Below are 24781 nucleotides of genomic sequence, written 5' to 3'. Positions count from 1 at the left end.
ATTCGCTCTTGTGAACGTACGGTAATGAGTTCTGAACGTAATGAACGTACGGTTCTGAGTTTGAACAACCACAGGAAACGAGCACAGCACCTCCGTACTTCAGGGCCTAAACGCGCACTACAACTACCGTATTCAGTTTGAATTGACACGTTTGTTGACCCGTTGCAGTGGGTATATTTTGTCTGGAGAAAATCTTGAACAACTTCCGACCACTGTGGAAAAAGAATTAAATATATTTTAAAATTATTTGACGCAAAGAACAAAGTTGATGATTTATAACTATATATAAGGTCCAAATCATCGTTGACAATACAAAGAGTAAATCAAATTAAATTTCATTGTGTTGTGACTGACGCAAAACCTAGTTGGAAACCACAAAAACGTGAAATGAAAAATATCAAAAAACAGATGTATTCGTGATAACCCAGACGGTAGGCAACCTCTTCGAGAGCAACTGGCAACCACAGCTCGTGTCAAACTTTTGCGCTCCTCCTCTAAACATCTGGACGCTATTGGATTCTTTCCAGTTCTCTGTAGTTGGAAGCTACCATCAAAAATTTGAAATACTTTTTTTTGTGTCTGCGGCTCTGAGTTTGCAGTTGCTAATTCTTCTTCTTCTTTCTCACGCAAGCTCACAGTCCTTGCCAAGCCGCCATTGGACGACTGCCTGCACGCGCGTTGACGACGACCGAGTGGCGCCCATGGCAGGCGTACATTGACGTTAAATACGAAAGCCTATGATTTGTTGCTAATTCATAAATTATGTTGGGACAAACGAGTCTTAGATTGTTTTATCAAGATGAAGCTGAACGTCTCTAAGGGTTCATTCGCAAAAAAGGGAAAAAACAGGAAACATCTGGTCCTGCTGTACCTCCCTGTTGACGCTCAAAGGTTAGCGTGTAACGTAAAAATGGAGTCACCATGAATCGCAAAGCGATTCATCATAATTGAGAATTTAATCAAGTTATTCATTTCTTGACCTAATCATTAAAATACATGGCCTGTACTATTTCCCTTAATTATAAAGGATAATTATATTGTTGATTGTACACTATCCAGAAAAAAAAAAGTTTATTATTTTACTTTCTTATTTTTATATCAAACGCACACAGTACTGAATGTATAATTTTGCCTTTGACATCAGCAAACAGTTTCTGAATAAAAACTAGCTGCCGTATTTTTCGCACTATAAGGCTCATCTAAAAGCCGTACTTTTTTTTTTAAAGCAGACGGTGCGCCTTATAATCCAGTGCGCCTTATATATCAATCATATCATGTGCGGAGTGCATAAACTAACTTCTCAGATCATTGAGTTGACATTCCCTTGAGCGCAGCTCCATCTAGTGGATACATAACAGAATGCAAAAGCAGCCCCAGCTCCCATCGTTTACGTTGTCACGATACAGTGACGGACAATTTACCTCTGACTTCCTTGGACTAATTGAACTGGGTCCCAAACGAACCGCGAAAACCATAACTGATGAATTTATGACACTTTGAGGATGCAGGCTTGAATAATGCACACGATGCGCTTATTTTGGGGGCAACGATGAGAATGACATTGAGGAAGACTTTTTAATGACAGAAAGGGTGAGTACCAAACAGTCCATACTAGTATTTATGTGGATAACCCACGAAAAAAATGTATGTGCACCCTTGTGTGTGTAATATATATATATATGTGTAAATTCCAAACATCTGAGATTTTACCCCCTAATGAGCCAGACTAACCTGTATTTATTTGTACACATACATAAATCACATACATACATAATTAAATATGATTTTGTACTTTGCAGAAAGTGTAAGAATGTGCAAGACGTACTAGTGGGCGCTCAAACGGCAGCATGCATGCGGAAACTGATGTTGGATTTGTGCTTGAGTTTGGCGTGCAGCAGCATGTGCGCCACCACGCCAGTGCGCACGTCCATCCGCACGATTTCCTGCTTCAGTTTGGTGGCGCTCTGCTTGATCTTTACCACCGCGGCTGGACACACATTAGACAAACGTCAGCTCGTGAGGGGGCGCAAAAACGTGTTTTCCTCACCTCCGTCTGACATGCTGCTGCCCCGTTCCTCCATTTCCTGCTTCACCTTCTCCAATTCTTCACTCAGCTAGAAGGTGACAACAACACCTTACATATATATGCGTTTCATATTCCGTCAGTAAATCGCGGTGACGTCAAACACGACGTCCAATAATATGACAGGTTGACTAACCTCGGCCAGGAGTCGCGTCCTCTCGGCCACACCCCCGCTAGCCTGTTGGTAGCGCTCCCTCACCTGCCGGAAAACCAAAAGAAGACAATGATAATAAAGAGGAAGGGGATGGCGGAGGGGCGGAGTCTAACCTCGCTAAGTTGGGCCTGGGCGGCTCGATGTTCGCCGACGACACCTTCCAGCTGCTTGTTCATGTACTTCTCTCGACTGGAGACCTTCTCCAAAGTCCTGCTGATGTCTTCCTCCAGTTTGTCGAGGTAACCCTTACAACAACAACAAGACAAGGTTTCAAGTAATGTGACGGGCCGAGATGGGTGACGGAAAATCGTTCGAATCATTTTATGTAGGTTATCCCATAATTGTTTTGGCAGTAAGAATATTGGTAGATAATTTGGTGAGGATATTCTCTGTTTGAGTGATTTGCGAGGAAGTGTGAGGAGAGGACATGACTTATGCAACTGTAAGAAAAACAGGAACTGAGATCTAACCAAAGGGGCCCTTCCGGAAGATCCAATGGTCGGCCGTTGTCAAGTAGGACACAGGCGCCGGCAGGTGTAATTGGTGGTGTAACGTGCTGATAGACCGCAAGCGCTATATCTAAGTGATGTAATGTCTTAACATTGGCTTAGGATACCAGTGTGTATCTTAACGGCAATAACAAAATTCACCAATCCCCAAGAAGGCTACATCAGAAATGATTAAACAGACCGAATAGAAATGGTCAAAAATAAGACAAACAAAAGACAGCTTGACAAACTCATTTTAAACCAGTGTGTGTTCAATCACAAGGAATATGCCTAAATTCACATTGCCTCACAAATATGTGACAAGTTGAAATGTTAAAGATGTTAGGACACACACAACACATGCAAGCACATTTCCTATGTAAACACAAAAACATGCTCATGCAAAAGCTTGCTTTATGCTTAACGGCAACTTTTGCAAGCTTTTAGAAAGGGCAAAGGGGCGTGGCCAGAGTTGAATTATGGATGTGTGATGTCAAGGCCCAGTCAGACTGTTGAGCCATTATGCAAGCGTGTTCCTGTCTCACCTTAGCACCATGCAGCGAAGACTTAATGGCGTCCTGGTGGTGGTGCATCTGATCCACGTGGACTCTCCAATCCTGCGGCAGAGAAGAGCGGGTCAAGATGTCAAAGATCATGGTGTCATGTGGCAATCTGGAGCGACCAATTGTGAATTTCTGAGAGACAATTGGTTGAACAGGTGGAAGCTGAGGATTTTCTCTTTTCTTAGTTGAATATTTTAATCGTGTAGAAAATTTCTCCTGCTTTAGAAAAAAAAAAAAACATCTTACAGGGCACAGGTGATGCTGTTTTAGGAAGGTCAGCGAGAGATGGTGCGAATATTTTTTAACACTTTTTTTTTTTTTCAAGGGGGGAACACAAATCTGTTTTGTGGAAAGAGAACAGCATACAGACGCTGTCGCACATAGCCGCTATTGATATTGTGAGTTCTGAGGAAGAGCAGTACCTTGTTGTCGGTCCTGACGGTGACTTTGAGGAGCGGTAGGACTCTTTCCACCTCGAGGTTCCATTCAGCTACGTCCACCGTGGAGGACAAGATCTCATCAGGTTTGGACGCGGATGCCGCTTCCTGAGGGAGCAATGTGAGTGACCCGGTTCAAAGTGCCTAACCCATCGCGCCTGGTTCTGATTGCTCACCTGAATCGTGCTCTGCAGGGCAAGTCCCTCCAAGTCTACCAGGTTCTCCTCTGCTTCATCGTCCTCCTCCTGAAGAGACACAAATGTCTGGCATGAATGCCGAGAGGAATCGGCAAGGAGGTCGTCCAGGAAAAGAAGGCGACTTACAACGACGTGGTCCGTATCGTCGAGTGTGAGTTCTGCATGGTCGTCCATCACGGATTCTTCTTCTGTGGTTTCACTTGGGTAATTTGGTCTGAGGTGAACAACAGGCAGTCATGTTACATCCTCGCTATCTTAAAAATCAATTCATCTCATGATTAATCAATGAATTGGCCATCTCTCCTCTTTAAATGCGACAATACAGGTAATACACAAATATAAATTATGATTCAATTATCAATTTTGTCGATAACGTTAAAGAAAAAGGCAAAAATGTTGATGGTTGTTTTTTGGTCAGGAAGTGCAGCAAATGTTTTATTTGGATTCAACCAGAAATTGGTCTCAGATTTTCCTGGGCACCTTTTTGAGCTACAAGATCCCGCTCAGTTTTTGTAGCCATCCCAGAAAGGGAAAAGGGGGAAATGGGTATTTCTGTATTACACTGCCCCCAAGTGGCCACGATGCACACACTAGAAGGAGCAGCACCATGTTAAGTGAACACACATACAAAGGTGACAGATGAGCACCTTTTATAAGAGAATCCCCGCCTCTTGAGCGCGTGTTCTGCCAGCGTGTTCAACACAAAGCACACATGCTCGCCTGAACCAGACTTCAGCTTGGACGGCGGGAAGTCCACCTTCACACCCTAAACACAAACACGCAAGGTGATGAAGGCGCTACTTTTCTGGGTTCACTTACAAAACCAAGACATCAAAGCAGGAAGTTTACAAGCGCCCTGAGTTCGGCCAGGATGTTGGCAATGGTGGCGGTGGGCTCGTCGTCCTCCTGAGGTCTCGCGAAGCTTCTGCCCGCGCAGTTGATGAGCCAGGCGGCCATGATGGTGAACATGTAAAACTGCTCGCCTGGATTGGCCACCAAGTAAGGACTGGACACAAAGTAATGTCTGCAACAGGACGCACAACATTCACAAGGTTAGGGGGAAGGAATTGTTTCATCTTGGACATTTTTCACCATTTAAAACCCAGGAAAGCTGATTTTCGTCCTTGTGAATTGGTTTCATTGTAAACTAAACACGCTCATTTAATCATGTAGATTTATTTTGCGTTTATTGGCATATTGCACTCCAATGGCACGAATAAATGACATGTTAGATTTGAAAAAGTTGGAAACCCCCTCAGTTTTTTTTTTTGTGAGAATTAAGGTGTGCTACACGTCTGTATTTCAATAGTGCTCAGGACAGTGGTACTTAGACAATTGTCCATTTTCTTGAGGTACTTCTCTGAGCTTTCGGGCTGCAGCCTTTTTATTTGAAAAACTGTTGCTGAGGTGTGGGTGTCTCACATTCCAACCGTCGCACACGAGTATTGTGCACCGTGGCAGAACTTGCACATAATTTACGGTTCGGGCCTTGACCTTAACATTGTTTTTAAAACACACAAATACATACGCGATAAGGAGGCGCATTGGTGTCTGGAAAAGTAGCAGTTAGAATACATGAAGCAAAGCTGTTGCACTAATGAATCAGCCAGTTTATCATTAGTTTATCTTACACAAACGCACCTGGAGAGAGGCTTCATGTTGTGTTTTTCCAGCAGCTCCTGGTCGCAGTTCAATATTTTCAGCTTCTCCACGAGCGCCTCCATGAGTACAAAACAGTGATGAGGGGCTCCGGGGCTCCGTTCGTCCTCCTCCCATCCGCGGCGACCGTCCTCCGCCATCTCGGCTGCTTATCCGGGTTTTTTTCCGAATTTTGGTTTTCCGGACACCGATTACAGATGAATGTCATTAGCATGCGGCTAGGCTAACAAGTGTTATCTTGCCGTTGTCAGGCAACGGGAAGCTAACCGAGTAGCTGGTTGGCTAACGTTAGCCGTGTTTGATAGTTCTTCGCACGACATGAACAAACGGTCAAAAAAGCAATTTTATGGAAACACTCGACTCAAACAGATTAACTTATCTTTGGGAAAACCACTGAATCTACCAAAACAAAACAAAAGAACGGTGTCAGCTTCTGGTGCTATGGTGGTCTTCTTCGCGTACGCATTAATGTGGTTTCCAGAGCATTTAAGACCAATACCGCCAATTAGTGGTGGGGAGTGTGTGTCACGCCCATAGACAAGTTAACGGTACTTCAGAAAAAATAATAATCTTTCATATATTATTGTTACTTGCCAGAGGGAGGGATACACACCTTGGAATGGTTGAATGGCCCTGTTCTTGGAACGAGGTAGGAGAAACTCACCGACTGTAACATACATACTGACAATTATTCATATAGTTAACATAGGACAATTATGTTATTTACAGTTGATAGTAATATTTGATTGACACAGATTTTGAGAAAAATCATGTTTATTGTCCAAATGGAGAGCATAACAAGAAAAACTAAAGCAATAAAATGTACAACCATCATCAGAGAAGATAGATTTAGATAAACATTGCACAAAAACATCCAAAAACATGTACAGCAAAAAAAGGCACTCGTGTGTGTGTGTGTGTGTGTGTGTGTCTTTGGATGGACCCGCCGCCCGCTGAGGTGAAGGCGGAGTCGTTTCAACGGGCTCTTCAAGTAAAAAAAAAAAAAAAAAAATCACATTTAACCAACATTTTTTCAAAATATTTTGGTCAGGCTGTCTGTTTAAAGCCATGGTTCTAGGTGAGTGAGTTCCACTGTGGGTACAGCTTATTTTTCTCTATTTATGACTTTCCCCACAAAATTGCTATGGAATTTAGGAGAGTATAGTGGTCACGCTCATTTCCATGTTTGTTTTTTTTTCCGATGGAAATTACAACCTTTTTAACCTTTGTGTTTGGGAGGCACACTCAATCATGTTTTGTGGCCGTTTGGATTTTAAGAGGTTCTTCGTTAATTGAAAAAAAAAAAAGATCTCCCATACATGGTGTACCAAAAAAGTTGGAGAAATACTGCTTCAAAATAACGCCTGCTGACGCTAGCATTAGCATGTCGGAGCAGCAAGTGCTTCGATGATCGCCATAGCAACCCAGTTCAAGTGGAATGTAACTTATAGTGTTTTTTTTTTTAGGCACTTGTGTGGCCTTCCCTTGCTCGGTCAGCCAATCAGAACACTTGGTGACAAACTCAAAATGTTTAAGACACAAACGGCTTATTTACATCTTTTTTTTTTTTTACATTCTTTTCAAAGTCGCTTACTCAAAGAAAACTTGATTTTAGTGCTAATCATAAAATTCCAAAATGACAAAAAAAATTGGAACAGCTTGAAGTTGCAAAATTGAGTGCTTCCCCCTGCTGGTGTGGAGACTCATTTCCAAAATCTTGTCCTGTCCTTTTTGGTTGGTGGAGCACAAAGTTGTGTTTAGTCCAGCCTGGAAAGCGGAGCTCCAGGAATCTCGTGGAACAACAGTGCTGCCGGGAATGTGATCTAAGTGGAACCGGACCGGGCCAACTTTCGGGGTTCACCAGGCTCCGCAATTGCTGTAGCGCTTTTTCACCATCATACTAACGTACGCCTTCATCAGCTTGGCGATGGCCATCACCTGGACCGCAGAAAGGACAAGGACACATTTTCTATTTGTTACCTCCACTATGGAGCCTGGCATTGCGGAAAAGCGGAGCTGCCAATGTGGAGTCCAAATGTTTGACTGGCAAATACATTCAAACGAACTTGCAGGCTAAATGCTAAAAACAGTATTACAGAGGAAAAAAATATTTGAACAATTAGCCTATAGACAAATAATAGGCTAAATAATTAAAAACTTAGTTGAAGCGTGATAGCCTTTTTTTTTTTTTTTTAACCCTTACCATTTGCGTCTCGAAGACAAGTTCCCGTCCATCCACGGCGATCTTGTAGGTGTTGGCAAACGGCGCCCCGAAAGACAGGATACGCTCATAAGGGAAAACCTCCAGTGGCCAGGGTTCGCCTCGCTTGTACACAGAGACGGCTTCGCGGCTCACGCCCAGCCAAAGCTCTGACGGGAACGCACCATCGCCACACTGACGGACAAAACACAAAACCAGAACAGTCAAGAATGAAATTTGGGTTACATCCCTTCAATGTAGTACAACACCCTGCCACAATATGCCCAGTGGCAGCACTGAGCTCTACTGAAAGACACATAGCAGTCCTATGAAGATTTTGAATCTGTTTTTACCATTTTTGGGGAAAATGTACATTGATTGTAGGGCTGCACGATTATGGCAAAATTAATGATGGCAAAAACTTGGCACATAGGGCAACACAGCTAACTTATTTGCTGAGTGCAAACCAATAAAAAAAATGAAGCCATTTCACATAGGTAAATAATAGATTAGGGTGAGAAAAGCAGAGGCTTTTGCCATGCAGACATGTGGGAAACTCTGCCCCTAGTGGTAGGATGACAAAGTGCTTGATTTGACATGTAGTGTAGCTGGATTTTCAAATGTTAATATCGCAGAGGATCGTCTTAATTAATTGTGACAGCCAATACCGCGATAGCGATTATATTTTCGATTGTGCAGCGCAAATTGTTAATCAGCGTTTTTCAAAGAAAAACAAAACTATACCCGCAAATCCAGTTAGCTTTACCATGTTAGCACTAATCTAACTTTCCTTAGCCCCCAATGCTAGAAAGCAGGCTACAACAGTCACCTCCATTCGTTTTTGCGACTCAATAGTTAAGTATGGGTTGGGATTTGGATTACTCACCTCCACGTTGAAGAGCGTAGATCCATATCCGGGCCAGTCGCGGACCAGCGCCATGTATTTGAGCATGGCCTGCTCCCGCGTGACGCCGCGCAGCTTGCTCCACTTGTCCTGCAGGCCGGTTTTGACGACCTCTGCCTCCTCCCTCATCCAGACCTCCAGCTCACTTTCGGTGTCCGACCGGCGGCGGCCAAGGGAACCGCCGCGCAAGCTGCGCCTGAGCGTTCCCTCCAGGAAACTAGAACGCTTGCGTTCCAAAGTTCCGGAGCGCTCGCCGCCAGGAGCAAAGGTCCGCGCGGAGTTCTGCACACGGGCCCGCAGGCGAGTCATAGGGAACACCTGCGCCATTTCTGGCACTTGGGCCTGGGGGCTGTGGTCTCCCAGAAGGTATTGAAGCCGCAATGCCGACAGGAACTGGAGAGTCTCCTCGGGAGCTGGATATTGACCGCGGATGACTGCTTCATGAGCCTGAACGCACAAATGCATCTTTCACCATTGTGGGGAACACTTTATGCACCCTAGCAACCTTGTATTCTCAAATTTGTTGTCCTCAACCTTTTTTCAACTATATAACCCCCCCTGTGAAATACTTTGTCAGCCACATACCCCTTAACCAGCATGGACGGTAAAAAAAACAAAAGAATGTTGTGCCATCTGTGTCTGATTTAGTAACTAATTGTAATGTTATTTTTAGGTATATTTTATTCAGCAAGTCCATAGGATAAGTCATGCAACCTCATGTACTTTATTCCTGGCCCGTCATATAACAGTCACCAAAACACAATTAAGCGACACAATTCATGTTTCAATTAATTTGCTCTTAATTTGAAAAGAGAAACGTACTGTTCCTGTCACGGCATTACAAAGCATTAAATTGGATTTTCGAATACCTCCAGAAACGCTGTTAGAATCTCATCTACCCCCTCTTACCTTCACGTACACTTCAGGATACATGTACCATTTGATGAAATTCACAGTAGGAACACATACTGGTATACTGATACTTAGTGTAGTGTTTACCTGTTCAAACATGAATGCAAACTCCACGCTGTCATTGGGAACGTTGTCCACATCCAGGAAGCAGTAAAGTTTGAAGTAGAACTTCCAGCCAGTGCTGCCCTCATCTGGACAGGAGGACAATCTACAGCACACACAAACAAGACGTCCATCTTTTGTATGACAGTTCAACATCACTAAAGAACAATTAGAGTGCGGTTCCAACATGTGGCGCTGACTTTTCAAACTTGGCAAGCACATCAGCGACCACCGTGCGACTCTCGATGGCTTTCTCCACGACGTCGTTGTGCTCAAAGAGCGCAAACATGTTCCTGCTGTCCTCCATGGCCAGACCACGCACCAGCTTCTCCACTACCTAACACAAGTACACATAACAATGCGCACATTAATACGCAATATTTTCACGAGGTCAGAAAAGTGGCAAACACACAAGTGATTTTTTTGTTGAAAAGTTTTAAATTCCTTTTCCCTCTACAAAAAGAAGTGAAATAATTTGAAATATCTGCCATTTTGCATAGTCAAAAAAGTTTGGGGTGAATTTACTGAAGCTGCAAAAAGTCAAGTGCAATGTAGCTAGCAGCAACTGGGTCTCACCTCCCCGGCGGTGGTGTGCGAATTGATTGTGATCTTGCAGCAGCCGCCGCCGTGACAATGCACGGTGGTGCTCATGTCCCGCCGTGCAGCCACAGCCCGGATCTCCTCCAGCGACGGGACGGTCTCCCGCCCACGGGTCTTCTTCAGCGCGTCCAGAGCAAAGGCGGCGTAGCGCTCAATTTCCGTGCCGGGGAAGGACTCTCGAGTCCTGCAGTGGGGAGAGGTCTGCCGTTTAGTCATTTAGTGTCGGGGCCCTAGAACTGAACCCTGGGGGATGCCGGTGAATGGAACATATGGAAGGAAACATGTGGAAAAAAAGTGATAGCGAGTGTAAAAAAACTAACAGGGAAGAAGTGACTTTGTATTTTTTTTTTAAGAACGGAAAAGGGTACCCATGAGGCAAAAAAGTGGTAAAAAATAAATTAACAGAGGAAAAGGGTCACATCACAAATGTACTTGTAGGGGGACGAAAGCAAATTAGGGGAAAAACAAAAAAATAAAATACGTGAACCCTGAGGAACAAGAGAGAATGTTAACAGGTGAAAATGAGGAAGTTACACATAAGTCAATAAAATGTGGGGAAAAAAGGTGTCATTGGTAAAGAGAAAAGTGGGAAAAAAAATTACGTTGGAGGAAAAAAAGATAAAACAGTGGAAAATGTCAACTCTAAAAGAGGAAGAAAGATGATAACATCTAACAGTGGAAAACAGACATAAAAAATGAAGTGGGTGGCAATCAAGTTTCAACGTACTTGGCAATAAGTTTGAATGTACATACCTGTAAGCTAAATGCTAAACAGATATCTAAAATCTATTGCTTTGTACATGCACAATACCCAGTGGCTTTATAGGGAAAAAAATGACACAGTAAAAATAACACAGCTGACATGATAATAAAACCATAAAGAATTTCAAAAACAAAGATGACTTAATTTTCAAATGTACTGGTATGAAATAGGCAAAGCGAGTACAGGTCAACACCCCATGGCATTATGGCAAAAAGCATTTTAGCATTTAGCCTACTTGAACATAAACATTCAAACGAGTTTAAGTGTGCTTACACCATATCAAGATTCCGTAGAAGAAAGCTAAAGTTAGCCGCAAAAAACCCCAACAAAAAACATGCCAGTACCTTTTGAGGTGCAAGCGGACGTAGGCGAGGATGCTTCTGGTGGGCAGGAAGGCGCAGGCGGCGCAAGTAAGCGCCTTCCAGTGGGCCAGGTTCGCGGGGCTGTGCGGCCCCGGCGGGCTGAGCGTCTGCTTGACTAACTGGCAGTAAAGCTCATCGCGGAGGGCGCGCGGCTCCCGGCACGCTCGAAAGAGCGCCTGGATGATCGGCGCGGGGTCGGTGGCGCCCTCTAGCTGCCGCAGGCGTGTGAACGCCGCCAGTGCCTCGTCTTGCAGGCTGCCGGACATTCTCTGCCCTGAACAGGGGAAACCACAATTTACACGCATGGCTAAAAGCCCAGCAATGACGATGGACGCACCGGCGCTGAGGTGGACGTCGCCGTAGGGCAGCGGCAGAAGGGGCGAATGCAGCGGGTGGCGGCTGTAGCGCAGAATGGGGTTCCTCTTGTAGATCTGTTCCACCACCTCCGAGTTCAGGCTGTTCTCCTACGCAAACAATCATGCACACAAATGAGAACCAACCCACATAACCAACCCACCGGTCTGAGCCCCTTGCAAATGTGACCCTAATGAGTGCATCACCTCAACCAAACATCACGGGCGTACCTTAATTTGCAGTATGAGCTGCTGAGTGGGCGTGTCGATAGGCGCTTTGGCGTCAATGACGTTCTGGATGGCTCCAGCCCAGCGAGTGGCCTCGTTTAGGAGTTTGCAGTAGAGGCGGTATGAGTGTTTGCGGCCGTAGACGATCACGTTCCAGTAGCCTGAAAAGTGCATATGTGATGAATTGGACTGAGGGGAAAAGTCGACCAAGTCGGGTCAATCAGCTTTAAAAATAGGTGAGTTAAATATGTCCTTTAGGAAGCTCTTTCATAAGCTCTTTCATTCAAAAGTTTCGATAATGAGAAGGCCGCAAACGCAGCATGCACGCAGGTGGGTGGGGCGAGGTGCTGACCAGTGTCCTTGAAGACTCTGTCGTCGGGCGGCGCCACCGAGCACAAACTGTTGAGCACCAGCGTGCCCAACTTGAGGGCGCCACGCTCCGAGCTCTTGTAGCAATCCAGGGAATTGTGTGTCAGCAGGAACCAGCGCTTTTTTAGCTTTAGCGGCACTTTGCCAACGCCGCCACTGCTCTTCATTTCCTTGTGCAGCCAACCTGACAACACACACACATATGACTTGCATACATAAGTGCCACGGAGCAGTGATGTCATATTCAAGATCTGCTGGGTACCTCTTATGATGAACTCCTGGCCGTCGACGCGGGCGTCGCCCTTGGAGCGCTGCAGCAGCGTGATCCAGTGGTGCATCTCCTCTGGCGTGTCGGCATTGCAGTGCAGCACTCTGTTGGCCGTGATGATGACGAATGAGTTGGGCCTGCGAGAGCGAGAAAAACTTTATCAAGGGACTTGAAAACGGTTTACCCGTTGGCGGTGGGCTTAACGCATCCTCACCTCTCCGGATTGTCCGACGCGCACGCCGAGTCGATAGTGCCCACGTCCAGGGTACCCTGAAAAACGGGATGCATTTCTGTTCATTTACGCTCATTGGGAAAGATCGCACAAGATGATTTTTTTTCCCCCGTTGCGCTCACCACGGCGTTTTGCGGGTTGGCTTGCTCGTCGTGCATCTCGCCGATTTCCTGCTCTGTGGAGCTGTGAACCTGGCTCAGGACGCTGAACCACTGGCTGGAGTCGGGGAGAACATCAACACATTGACATCTGAGTTATCGTCAACATGATTGTCGTCATGGTCATTATAATGGCCGTTGGTTACGATCAACGTATTCGTCATCATCAAAAAGAACCACTGGTACGGTCAACCGTCCCACTGACCTGGCATCTTCAGCCGTCTCTGCAACCAGGTGGTAGGTTCTCTCCGGCATGACGATATCAATGCCATTCTCTTTGCTGGCGTTATCGATCACCTCACTGCGACAACAGAATGACTTCTCAAATTGGGTTTTTCGGTTTGGCTACCAACTTAGCTGCGTTTGGTCAAACAGTGTCCGTGCAGGTTTAGGTCAGGGTTCGGCCCAAAGAAGATTACGGTTTACTAACTTGGCAGCGTGCATATCCAACACCCCCTTGAGTTTGTCCTCGCCGTCGTTTTCAAAGTACATGAGTTTGCTCTGCCGGAGGACGAACCAGCGTCGCTTCCAGTTCCGTCGCGAGAGCGTGGACGAGCCGCCGCCTTTCTTGTGCAGCCAGCCTTGCTTCAGCGCCTCCTGCTTAGCGCGGAACCACAGAAAAGTCTCGTCCTTCAGCACGCACCAGCGACGCTTCCACGTGTTCATCAGGCCGCCTGCGGGGGCGGTAGAGAGATCGAGTGGGTCTCGGCAAAGACGGCTCTGGCCCGCTTTCGGTATCCAATTTATGAGCTAGGTCTTGTTTGAAATTCCTTTGTGAAGTCTAAAACGGATCTCCGTTTTTCTTTATCAATCCCAGGTGTGCGCCCGAGACACAAGACATACCTTTGATATGCAGGAAGCTGTGGAAATACGGTAGCGTGACGCAGCTGTAGACGGAGTCTCGGCGGTACGAAAGCTCGTCGTCCGTGTCCAATCTGTCAAAGTCGTCCTCACTGTCCTCAAACTGGCGGGGTGAAAACACAAACAAATTCAGAACGATTTTTAGATTGAATGCAGTCATTTGGATGAGTGGTAGGCAGTGTGTACGAAAACCTCAAGTGGAACATAAGCTCCCTCTAGTGGTTCTTTCATCAGTTTTTATTTACTTTTTTTTACCAGTATACAATTCTTTTATGTGTCTTTGTTTCTATATGTTTATTTGGTTACTGCATGTATAGCACTTAGTATGCAATAATGTTTTTCACATAACTTATTTAAAAAAAAAAAGTGGAGATGAGTTAATTCAATTACTTCACTAATAAACCTTCTCTGGATTTCAATGTTTGTAGCACTTGGGGTAGTACACGTTTTGCAAAGCGGTACTTAGTAGAACCACTGAGTCGGCGAATCGGATTTGTGACTCACCGAAGACTGCGCTCCCTCCGAGCCGAAGCGGTACGCCCCTGAGCTGTTGTAGGTTCCAGAGGAGGCACGGCAGTCGGAGGACCACTGATCGCTGCGAGGGTTGGAGAAGGCCAGGCTGCCGGCGGACGCCGCGGCACCCTCATCGTAGTCGTCTCGATCGTAGTCCGAGTCTTCGTCCGGCGGGATGAGCTCGCACGGGGGCTCCGCCGAGCTGACAGCGAGCGGTGGAGGCGGTGGCAGCGACTGCAAGAGCACGGTGGTAGGAGGCAGGGGCGGAATGACGCCGTCGTTGGCGTACGGGTCCTCCTCAGAGGAGTCGTCGCTGGTCCGGATACCGCTGGTACGCTGGCCGTCCGAGTGTCCGTGTTCGCTGGGGTTGGGTGAGTCCTTGAAGGCCTCGTCGTCCGCCCCGAAGCCTTCGTCCACATCCTCCTCATTTTCCTGCACGCTACCCGGCCGCGGCCCTTCCTCTTTCTTGACCTCGGCCTCCACGGCCAGCGAGCTCTCGATGTTTCTGACGCACTCGTCGATCTCGTCGAAGTTGAGCGACTGCAGGAAGTGCTGCGCGGCCTTGCAGGCTTCGTCCTCCAGGCGCTTCAGCTCTTGGTCGCGCAGCAGCTGGAGGCGGAGCAATGAAGCCTCCGTCAAAGACAGCTCCTGACGCTCCTTCTTCATCTGCAGGGATTGGATCTCCCGCTCTAGGCGCAGGATCTCCTCCACCTGGGACGCCTCCTGAGGACGGATGGTGTTGTCGTCGTCCTCCTCCAAGAGGTCTGATGACACCCCCCCCAATGTCTCAGGAGATTCCCCCAAGGTCTCTGAGGACACCTTCAGAGTGTCTGAAGCCTCATCTAAGATCTCTGCTGACTTCTCCAAGCTGTGGCTTTGTTCCAGCTGAGGCTGGTCCAAAAGGCGAGCCGCCAGTTCTTCAGCTCGACATAGCTCCTCACGCCTCCTGGATGCCTGAAGATCACAAGATTGTATCAGGACCAAGCCCGGTAGATCATGTCGGATGTCAACATCGCATTAAAGAATGACACTTATGCTCTCAGATGGAGGAGTACTTTGGCTAGAAGTATTGTTTTGGACTTGTAGTATGCTGTAAATTCACATAGACAATTTAGGTTCCTGCATGAATGTTTATAAGCTCATAGAATCTTAAATCATTCTAAATCTGCCAAAAAATAGAACCCAAAACATTTCAACCTCATCTTACAAACCTTAAAATACAAAACAAAGAATACTGGGAGTTTATGTGTACATGTTGTGAAGACTCTCCCTTATAACCCAGGCTAAACTTAGCCACTGAGATACCAAGACATTAGTCGACATGCATAAGTTCAGCAATACTTCCTTAAAAACAATAGGTATTTTTCTAACGAGGGTTTTTGGAGCAACATTGTGGCAGAACGAGTCCAAAATAACAATTATAACTTTACTACTGGTCATTTTATTATGTTCTTGACGCAGCGATGCGATACATTTTTCAAATCATCTTGCAACTTACATTGATGGCCGAGCTGAACTAAAATACTTTTATTATAGCTTTGAAATGATTAATGATGAAATGATTAAGCCCCAGTTGAGTGTTTTTTTGGTACCTCTTGAGCGAGTTGTTCCTCCTCTAGCCGCCGTCTCTCCCTGTGAACGTCAAACACAAACATGAGCTAATCTGTCAAAAAGCTTTTCCAAAAATATTCTTGTCATATATTTTATAGGTTCCAAAACAGATTTTTTTTTTTATAGTGATGGGTAAAAGCGCATCCCAGTTTTGTACACTGCTGACACTAACAAATGGCTGCCAACAGGGGAGGAGCTTCTTTACAAAAGCAACATCAGTGGGCGTGGGATAATTTGATGCTAATCCAATCTTGGACTCAACTTTACTGATGCACAATCGCCAGTAGATGGCACTGATGTCCCATTTTACATGAGATTGAACACAATATCTTATGGGTCTTGAAAATGTCAAGTTAAATATCTGTATTGGTCATATGTTAAACAACCTCTCTTCTTCCTCCTGCTTTTTCCTCCTGGCCCTGCTCTCATCCAGCATACGTCCCACGAGGCGTCTGGCCATGTGACCTCGCAGGCGTGTCTGCAGCGTGAGCGCTGCCCAGCGCAGCAGCAGAAACTTCCTGCGCCAGTAGAAGGCACGGTAGTTCTTCTGGATGACCAGCACGCAGCGCATCAACCAACGGTACTGCTTCCTGCATGCGTGCGTAGAAAAAGGAAATGACAAAGTAGAAAGAAGGGTCGTTTTGGGGAAGCAAAAACGAACAAAAATGACAAATGTGAAGCTGCCACTGTGGCATAAATATTTTTAGACAGCTGAACATTAATGTTCGAATGAGTCTGCCATTCAAATGATTTTTTTTCCCTCCACAATAACTAAAACTAAAAAATACCTGGCCAAGTAGCCAGCCACATGCGCCTGGATAATCATGGCAGCCCGTAGCATCTCCACCTCACGCTGCTTCTCCAGACGGTGTTCCAGAGCTTCCTTGAGGAACACCTGAGAACAAAAACAACCTTTGCTGCTTCATTTACATTCCACAAACGCAATATTCATCGGAATGCTGTGCGAAGACCAGTGGAGACGCACACACCATTTTATTGTCAAGAAAATGTTTTGACTTGAGTTCTCCTTTAAAGGGCCAGTCCCTCTTTTCTGTAGTCTATGCGTTAAATCCTTTTGTTGACTTGCCAACAACAACAGACATGATCCAAAGGAGTGATTTAGTGACACGGTTCAGCCGTTCACGAATCTGCTCATCCATTCATTGATGCGCGGAGGGCCCGTAGAGGAGCCTCATGGGGGTTAATCCTCTTACATGGGAAGAAAACATGGCTTTTCTCCTGTTGGTGCACGTGTGTGTGTGTGTGTGTGTGTGGTTGCTGTGGCGACGCTGCACTTTAATGAGACTCAAAATGGAGCTTGTGACAGAGTGCTGTTTTTCTCAGCTCTTGAATACTCTTGACATTTTTGTTGCCGTTTGTTTGAGAGGTTTAGAATGGAGAGAATTTTCTGCTCTGTCAATTTGAAATACTGTCCAGCTTTTTAGAAAAAAAAAGAATGGAAATCAAAAGTTCTTTTTTTTTTAAAATCTGATCCATCTATTAATCGAAAACAGACGTTCAAAGGATTTTTGCTTGCTCATACCTGTAAAGGAAAAAAAAAAAAAAACGATTGCAGTTTACCTTAGTCTTCCCCATCTGCCACTCGGTGGCGCTGTGGTCATAGCGTTGCAGCAGCTCCAGGCAGCGCCCTCTGGCGTCATCCACAGTCAGCGCATCTCGCATTAAAACTTTGTATCTGAAGGAGGTTGAGAGACAAAGGTCAGTCACCGCCCGGGACGCTGGGTGACACGGGACCACTGACCTGCAGCAGAAATCCTGGAAAGGTCGGCGGACGGGAAAGCCTGCGCGTCGGATCTTCACCGTCTCCAGCATCCCCGAATACCTCAGCTGGTTGAGAACCACCGCCGGGTCGAAATGGTCAGGCATCTAAGTGGACAAACAGAGGACATGTGATACATAGGCCTGGTCGTGTGTTGACGCTTTCATACACTCATATCGGACTCTGAATCCACCCTAAAGTAATTTGGGTATTCAAAAAGATACATGATTACAACTTCAAATTGCCAACATTTATGTAATTGTCACTCAACTCTAGCGTAAAATTTGTGGCTTTTGCAAATATGGACAGTGCTAATGCCGGCTTGGTTTTGGGCGGGTTGCTAATTTGAATGAAAGTGGACTGCGTTCTCTGTGACTGTCCATCACAAGTGTGCACGATCAGAATGGCGCATTATGAACAGCATGTTTGAGATTGAGAATAAAACGTCAGTGGCGGTACGGCTTTGGTCAGCCTTGATGAGACGTTTAAAAACGTGCGTCATGACACATTCCATCAAGGGCGGCGTTATGGCGAGAGGAAGAGAGGGTGCCACTTTGCTGGGGTCTCGTGTCAGGGTTAGTGGGGGTGGGAGGGTGTCGGGGGGGGGGGGGGGTTCTCCCAATGAGAGGCAGCTTTGATTCCCGCTGTAATACCCTCCATTTATCAGAGATCTGCACTATGCTTTAGTGTCAGCCTTTAAGAAGCATGGGCTCATTAGCATAATACGCATTTGCATATGGCAGCTGCACAAAGACGGGCGCTGTCCGGAAAAAGCACATCCTCAACGTCTCGTCTTCCTCGGTCTCATCTGCTTCAGGCAACAGAAGCACTTAGAAAAGTGCTTTGAATGGCCATTGTCAGAGAAATTAATAAAAAATAATTGGAAAAAAAATTAGGTATCATTCATTCCTCAGGTAAACTGGCAACAAAAATATCAAATAATTATGTATTTTTTTAAACTTTTTTCCTCATAATAGAGGAATAAAATATGTTATTGAAAAAGGGCAACAAGACAATTTGGTTTTAATGTTTGATTGACTCAAACCACTTTTTAATCCAAAATCTAATTACGGAAGATCCATCTTCTTTGTCTTAACCCCCCAAAATTGTCACTTTTACAATTTTTATATTCGATTTTATTCAGGCTCTACACCCTCATGTACACGAAAAGCAGGACAGATTACGAATAGCTTTGGCGCCGTTTTGTGATGACAGCAGATATGGTCAATATTCAGCGATGTTTAGAAAACATCTGTGTTTGGTGGGGTTGAATGTTACGGAAGGGGGAAACAAACACGCGAGTGGGGGGGGGGGGGGGGGGTTCAAGTCAACAATGTGCCTAAAAAGCCTCGGGGTTCAGAAGGTTACTGAAGGAGACAAAAAAGTGGGTGTGGCCATCAACTCCCTGGAGACTTTGAGGAAGTTAAAAAAAAGCGTAGAAGATTGCTGACAGAGAAAACATTTTTGACATGATCTGCAGTGGGATACTTTTCCATAATATCATCTACGTGAACTTGACCTGGGCTTTTACCTGCCACTTCATGAACCATGGTAACATCAAAAACTAATGAACGATTAAATACTTTTTTATATTTATTGACCTTAAAATCGTCTATATTTGCTAAAACCATTGTAATTTTAATAAAAAAAATAGTAACTTGTAAATGGACAGAACCTTTACAGCTTTTTTGACACCAGTTTTTACATATTTAACAGATTACTCAATTTTTAAGACAATATGATATCAACAATTGATAATTAGCTATATGCTCAAGACTTACATAAAAACGGCTCCATTATGCAGAATTTACACACTGCTCTAAGCAATTCATCAACAATGTAAAGATGTCATTTACTGGACTATGTTGGCTGTTCTAATATGCAGTAGATTTCGCATCACTCATTCGCGATTTGCTTTCAACTGAAACAACAACTAATAGTCATGCAACAGCATCATTCCATTGCACACTTGTCCATCGTACACACACACACACGGCATGCAGCATCCCGCCTCACCGTGCATCTTGGCTTCGACTCCTGCAGCAGGAGCGATAAACCGACAGCAAAGTTCCTAACGAAGACGCGCAACTCTGCCGCGTAAGAGACTCGCACGCACGCACACTAACCTAACAAAGGCTTTGAAACGCTCCCTCTGTGTGGAGATGGGAGGGCCGTGGTTGCCGTGACGACCGGTCTCCTGCTGAGGCTCATTTGCGCCAGCCACTTGTAGGGCTTGCCGTTTGAGCATGTGTGTGTGTGTGCATATTCAAAGTAGCCTTGGAGGGGGTGTGGCTTGCGTGAGCTCAACCCAAATCCATTCATCTCATTTTAGGGCACTTTGGCATCTTAAAGAAGGCTTTTTAAACATCAACCCTATGAGGTCCGGTGCTGCCTTCAGGGATAGTCAGAAATCAGAGTAGGTCTTTTTCTAAATGGCCTGAATTGTTTGTTTGTAGCTCTACCCTTTTTTGACTTTTAAACATTTGCCCAACTGCAAAATGAGATCTGTTTTCCAGGACTTTGAATTAGCCCCAATGGGAACTTGGTCGAGGTAATAAAATGAAAATCAATACTGCGTGTGTTTCATCTCGCGGAACATCAATAATAAATGTTCATATTGTGAATGATCTAAAAGTTTAAAGTTGTCTTTGTTAATCGTTCAAAACCTCAAAGGAACGCAAAACCTATTCCGTTATTTTCAGCGGGAAGAATTCATCTTTTTAAGATTTTTAATTGTTTACACTTCATACCTCTAATAACATCATCCATCATCGTTAACAACCAGGAAACAAGTAAAATCAGTAGTGTCATTGCTGAGAATCTTCAGACGACATACAAGTAAGTCTGCATCTGACTCACCTTGTGCGTGTTTGGTTTGATGCATCGTATGAAGAATGGGTTGGAGGTGCTGAGTGTTGCCATTAGAGAGTGCAAAGAGTCCTAAAACAACATAAAAAAAAATCACATTGCACTGCAAGCATGCATCAAACCCATATAAATGTGCATTCTTCAAGTTTGGCCTAGCACATAAATGTAAAGCACCCAGCTGCTAACGATAGCAGCAAAGATGCTAATGTAGCAATTTGAAGCAAAGCTTTTTTATTTAACTAGAGAACACCCTGAATTGTTTGCAACAGGATGGACGATGTTGTATTTGTTATTTTGAAATTATTTGGTCATTAAAGAAAAACAACATAAAAAAAAACAACAACACAATTCATTAAAACACTTTGGACTAGTCTCAAATAATGCAGGAGGTAAATGGAATGCATTTCTTAAAGAAAATCAATGACTATATTACATTTTTGATCTGCCACAAAAACAACGTATCTAAATTTAAATAAAAATGTTTTTCTCAGATTTTTATTAGGTGAGATGTGATTCCTTATATCAACTAGTTACTGATTTTAATAATCATCTATTTACAGTTGATCCCTGCTCCGCATGGTGGATCGGTATCCGGCTTGTGAAAATGCATGTATAATTGACACCCATAAAAATGAATTGGGAGTAAAGAAAAAAATGGATTGGTCGTAAACAACTATTATTTTCTGGTAATTGGTAGTTTTGGTGCCTAAATCGGCATCAACCTAAAAAAACATTCCATATCAGTCGGGCCCTGATAGTAAATCTAATTAAATGCCTTTTAATGCAGAACAGCAGATTGTTCTTTTCATACTAAGAGCAAATTAATTGGAACATGAAACCACTTATTTCTAAATTGCGTTACAGTGACCTGCTTGCTATATGTTGTATGCCTGCATTTTGTTAAGTGTCATATGGATGTGCATTGTCGGAAATTAGCGCTCATTTAGGGGGTATTTGACTGGAAAAAATATTTCAGAGTGATCACATCTTTAGTAATTAGTTGGCTAGTATGTAGCGCAAAGTGCGCTTGTGGGACGGACCTTGAAATGCGAGCTGACGGTGGGTCTTCGATGCTTGCAGCTGCTCTTCAGCGTGTCCTGCTTGTTGCGACTTAGGACGTGTTCAAAAAGGTCGTAGACAAAATCCAACCTGACGCACATCATCATCATTAAAAAAAACAGCTTTTATCTTCCTAGGAAAAGGATGTTATAATCCGAAGAAGACGACAGAAATAAATGCCGGAAAAAACAAATACCGCTGCCGCTACGGTTAGGATTACGGACCTGCTGTCGCGGAGCATGTTGAGCACATCGTCTCTGAAAGTGTCTCTGTTCTTCTCCAGCGTTCCCCTCACGTCATACACCACCTGCATGCGACGCCGCGCGTCGATGACATCTCGTTAGCGATTCCATATGAATCCATGAGCGTGAGATTGACGTTACCTCTCCTGCGTAATGTTTGACTCCAAAGTAGTGAACGGCAACGCGAGGCTTCACGTAAAAGGGATTTTTCTGGAACAAAAACCGAAAACATATACTTCTAAAATGTATTTATATGACTTAATTGTATTAAATGACATTTTCTGTATTATACTATTTTAAAAAAAAGTGTCCTTTACATACAGTGGGGACTGGAACATTTGTCACAAGTGTTTTTACCGAGTGCTGACTGTGCAGTTTTTCCAGAAGTGTGTCGTCCGTGGCTTTGGGAAAGTGACTCTCCTCGTTCATCAGAGCCAGGAGGCCCAGTTTCTATGGAAACGCGCGCCGGGAAAATCAGCATCCTTTTCCTGTGGTCATGTTGTCTCCCTGGATGACGCGCGCTCACCTTCTCGATCAAGTCCAAACACTCTCCGTTGTCCATCCAATCGATGTCCGCCCACACCAGACCTTCCCTGCAGGGAGTTCAAGGGTCAGGGCTAGCTTAGCGTTTTAACTTTTTTTTTTTTTTTTTTTTTTGGGCTGTAACACTGCGAATAAAGTGCCATAGCCAGGGACGTATTTTCATTTTTTTTAAGAGTCCAGGTATTCAATCCAAGATACTTAAGTATCGATTTAATATTTAGGTATCTGTTTATTTTGCAATATCTAATGACTTGCCATCTGACAAACACTATATATTTAATTTAAAAAAAATAATAATAATTTTTTGAGGGTCCAGACATTCAATCCCAGATACTAGCGTTCAGTATAGTAAAGTTTAGATACCAGTGTTTAAAAAAAAAAACCTAAATTAAAAACCAAACGTTGAAAAAACTAAAGTTTAGTCCTGGAAAGTTCAGATACTAACGTTTCGTATCTTAGGATTTAATGTCTGGACTATTAAAAAACGTTTTTTTTTTGTTTTTTTTTTAAACATATAGTGTTTGTCAGATGGCAAGTCATTAAATATTGCAAAATAAACAGATACCTAAATATTAAATCGATACTTAAGTACACACACACGTCTTACTTGTTGTACTCAAGTTGCTCCAGGGAGAAAATGTGCTTGTTGAAATATTCTTGAAGCTTCTCATTTGCATAGTTGATATTGAACTGCTCAAAGTGGTTAACCTGAAACACACATTTAACAACACACACACACACACACACAAAAATAAAACCCACCGTCAACAATACTTCTTGACAAATCATAAACATGTTAAAAACATTCATCAGACCAAAACAAACTAGATGACCAAAAAGAGTCAAATAAACATTCTATCGTTGCATGGCTGAACCCGTACCTCAAAGTTTTCAAATCCAAAGATGTCGAGGATGCTGATGGACTTGAAGTCGTCTTTGCCTCGGATGCGGTCGTTGAGTTGTCGGATGATCCAGTTGAAACACTGCGAATAAAGTGCCATAGCCATGGAGTCTCTCGAGTCCACCGCCTGTGAGCGAAGCAAAAATAAATCAAATTGCCATCAATTGTACATTTTGTCCATTCAAAATATTTGGTTTAAATGGCATGACATTGCATACAGATGTTTGTTCTTGGTACACTGACCTGCTCGATAGTGAGTGGGGTGGAGATCTCCTCCCCCCTGAGGATCATGGACCTGTGCGTGAGAACCTCAGCCAGCTGATCCGGGTTCAGACCCAGAAGTTCCGCCGTCCGATTCAGAGCTGTCAATCAAACGGACAGAATCTGGCCAATAGTCTCATGGATAACCTTCTAGCGAGAGGACGAGGAGCGGCGGGAAACCCACCGGACTTCGAAGTGATTTGCGCCCCTCCAGCCGTCACGAACTGGATGTTGCCGGCGTGCAGGATCCCCGCCAAGAGTCGAAGGATCTCGTTGATGTTCTCCTCTGTGAACTGCATTGTCCGCATGGCATTCTGAAGGGAAAAAAATGCTGCTTATTTCAATACTACTTTTTTTCATACCATTACCAGTACGAGCACCCAAGTCTTAAATAATCACCAATACGATACTAAGTAACGATACCAATCGTACTTTAGACCCACGGCACTCCCTCCTCCCCCAAAGAAAGACCTAAATATCCGGTCATAGTATTTTCCTTTAGGATGACATGAAATGAATAGCGATTTTCTATTTCTAGACATATGTTTATAGAAATTGCATTTTAATTGGCTCATAAATGGCCACAAGATTACCAATAATTTGAAATAATGAGTCGTATCCAACCCATGCCGGGATACGGTAATGCTCCTCCCCCACGCCTACTTATATTAAAAATCAGGGCAATTACAAGAACAACTAATTATTTTCAAGAGGCAAACGCAGAAATGCTTACCAAAACTTCTTGAAAAGTGCTTTTGTCGTCGATTGCGTTGTCGGGGGGGCCGCTGGAGTGAGTCAAGTAGTGATACGTGCAAGACGGGCTCAGACACAGACTTTCTGCAACACAACAATAATACATAGGGGACTTGACATGATGCAGTAGTTAAGAGAGTTTTAGTTTCGGAGGTACCACTAGAGGGAGCCCGTGCGCCCCCAAACAAGACAGTTGCGACGGAATGCTACTGATGTAAACAAGCGAGTTGACTGACCCTTCTGCTGGTCGTCGGTGCCTGCTAGCAGAGCGTAGAAGATGTGGTAGTTCCTCTCGCCAGCGTTCTGTCGGACTACTCGGTTCTGCAGCCGAAAACAGAAGAATGTCTCACTTGAACA

At 44.4% G+C, this 24781-nt stretch overlaps 2 protein-coding genes across 2 annotated transcripts; both read right to left on the bottom strand.

Moving 5' to 3' along the window:
- Window positions 1-1561: 1561 nt before the first annotated feature.
- On the bottom strand, window positions 1562-6039 carry ift57 (intraflagellar transport 57 homolog (Chlamydomonas)). Its single transcript, XM_088430468.1, has 11 exons — window positions 5564-6039; window positions 4772-4946; window positions 4570-4688; window positions 4049-4136; window positions 3902-3970; window positions 3711-3833; window positions 3271-3342; window positions 2351-2482; window positions 2220-2282; window positions 2048-2114; window positions 1562-1987 (listed from the first exon to the last, which is right to left on the bottom strand). Exons 1-11 carry the CDS (start codon window positions 5719-5721, stop codon window positions 1836-1838), a joined length of 1218 nt encoding a protein of 405 aa, XP_088286594.1. The 5' UTR covers window positions 5722-6039; the 3' UTR covers window positions 1562-1835.
- Window positions 6040-6337: 298 nt separating this feature from the next.
- Window positions 6338-24781, bottom strand: myo10 (myosin X). The gene is made up of 34 exons (XM_088429573.1): window positions 24661-24781; window positions 24405-24508; window positions 23856-23985; window positions 23654-23772; window positions 23391-23537; window positions 23117-23217; window positions 22493-22559; window positions 22324-22416; window positions 22108-22176; window positions 21949-22031; window positions 21706-21814; window positions 20657-20737; window positions 17780-17904; window positions 17599-17713; window positions 16806-16912; window positions 16404-16607; window positions 15999-16038; window positions 14398-15360; window positions 13876-13996; window positions 13463-13706; window positions 13238-13333; window positions 12997-13090; window positions 12857-12912; window positions 12637-12779; window positions 12358-12558; window positions 12009-12166; window positions 11762-11888; window positions 11407-11698; window positions 10276-10483; window positions 9900-10036; window positions 9685-9805; window positions 8668-9132; window positions 7785-7976; window positions 6338-7519 (listed from the first exon to the last, which is right to left on the bottom strand). Exons 3-34 carry the CDS (start codon window positions 23977-23979, stop codon window positions 7439-7441), a joined length of 5283 nt encoding a protein of 1760 aa, XP_088285699.1. The 5' UTR covers window positions 23980-23985; window positions 24405-24508; window positions 24661-24781; the 3' UTR covers window positions 6338-7438.

This window comes from Hippichthys cyanospilos, chromosome 12 (genome assembly GCF_059441005.1).
Source record: "Hippichthys cyanospilos isolate Australia breed blue-spotted pipefish chromosome 12, RoL_Hcya_1.0, whole genome shotgun sequence".
NCBI lineage: Eukaryota > Metazoa > Chordata > Actinopteri > Syngnathiformes > Syngnathidae > Hippichthys > Hippichthys cyanospilos.
This window is presented reverse-complemented; position numbering and strand designations above follow the sequence as displayed.

Coding starts and splice junctions, on each gene's coding strand:
- ift57 (XM_088430468.1), bottom strand. CDS start 5,721: ATGGCGGAGGACGGTCGCCGCGGATGGGAGGAGGACGAACGGAGCCCC. Junction 4,689..4,771: donor TGGCCGAACTCAGGGCGCTT/GTAAACTTCCTG, acceptor GTTTGTGTTTAG/GGTGTGAAGGTGGACTTCCC. Junction 2,115..2,219: donor GGACGCGACTCCTGGCCGAG/GTTAGTCAACCT, acceptor GTCACCTTCTAG/CTGAGTGAAGAATTGGAGAA.
- myo10 (XM_088429573.1), bottom strand. CDS start 23,979: ATGCGGACAATGCAGTTCACAGAGGAGAACATCAACGAGATCCTTCGA. Junction 13,334..13,462: donor TTGGATATGCACGCTGCCAA/GTTAGTAAACCG, acceptor CTGTTGTCGCAG/TGAGGTGATCGATAACGCCA. Junction 12,913..12,996: donor CCAACCCGCAAAACGCCGTG/GTGAGCGCAACG, acceptor CCCGTTTTTCAG/GGTACCCTGGACGTGGGCAC.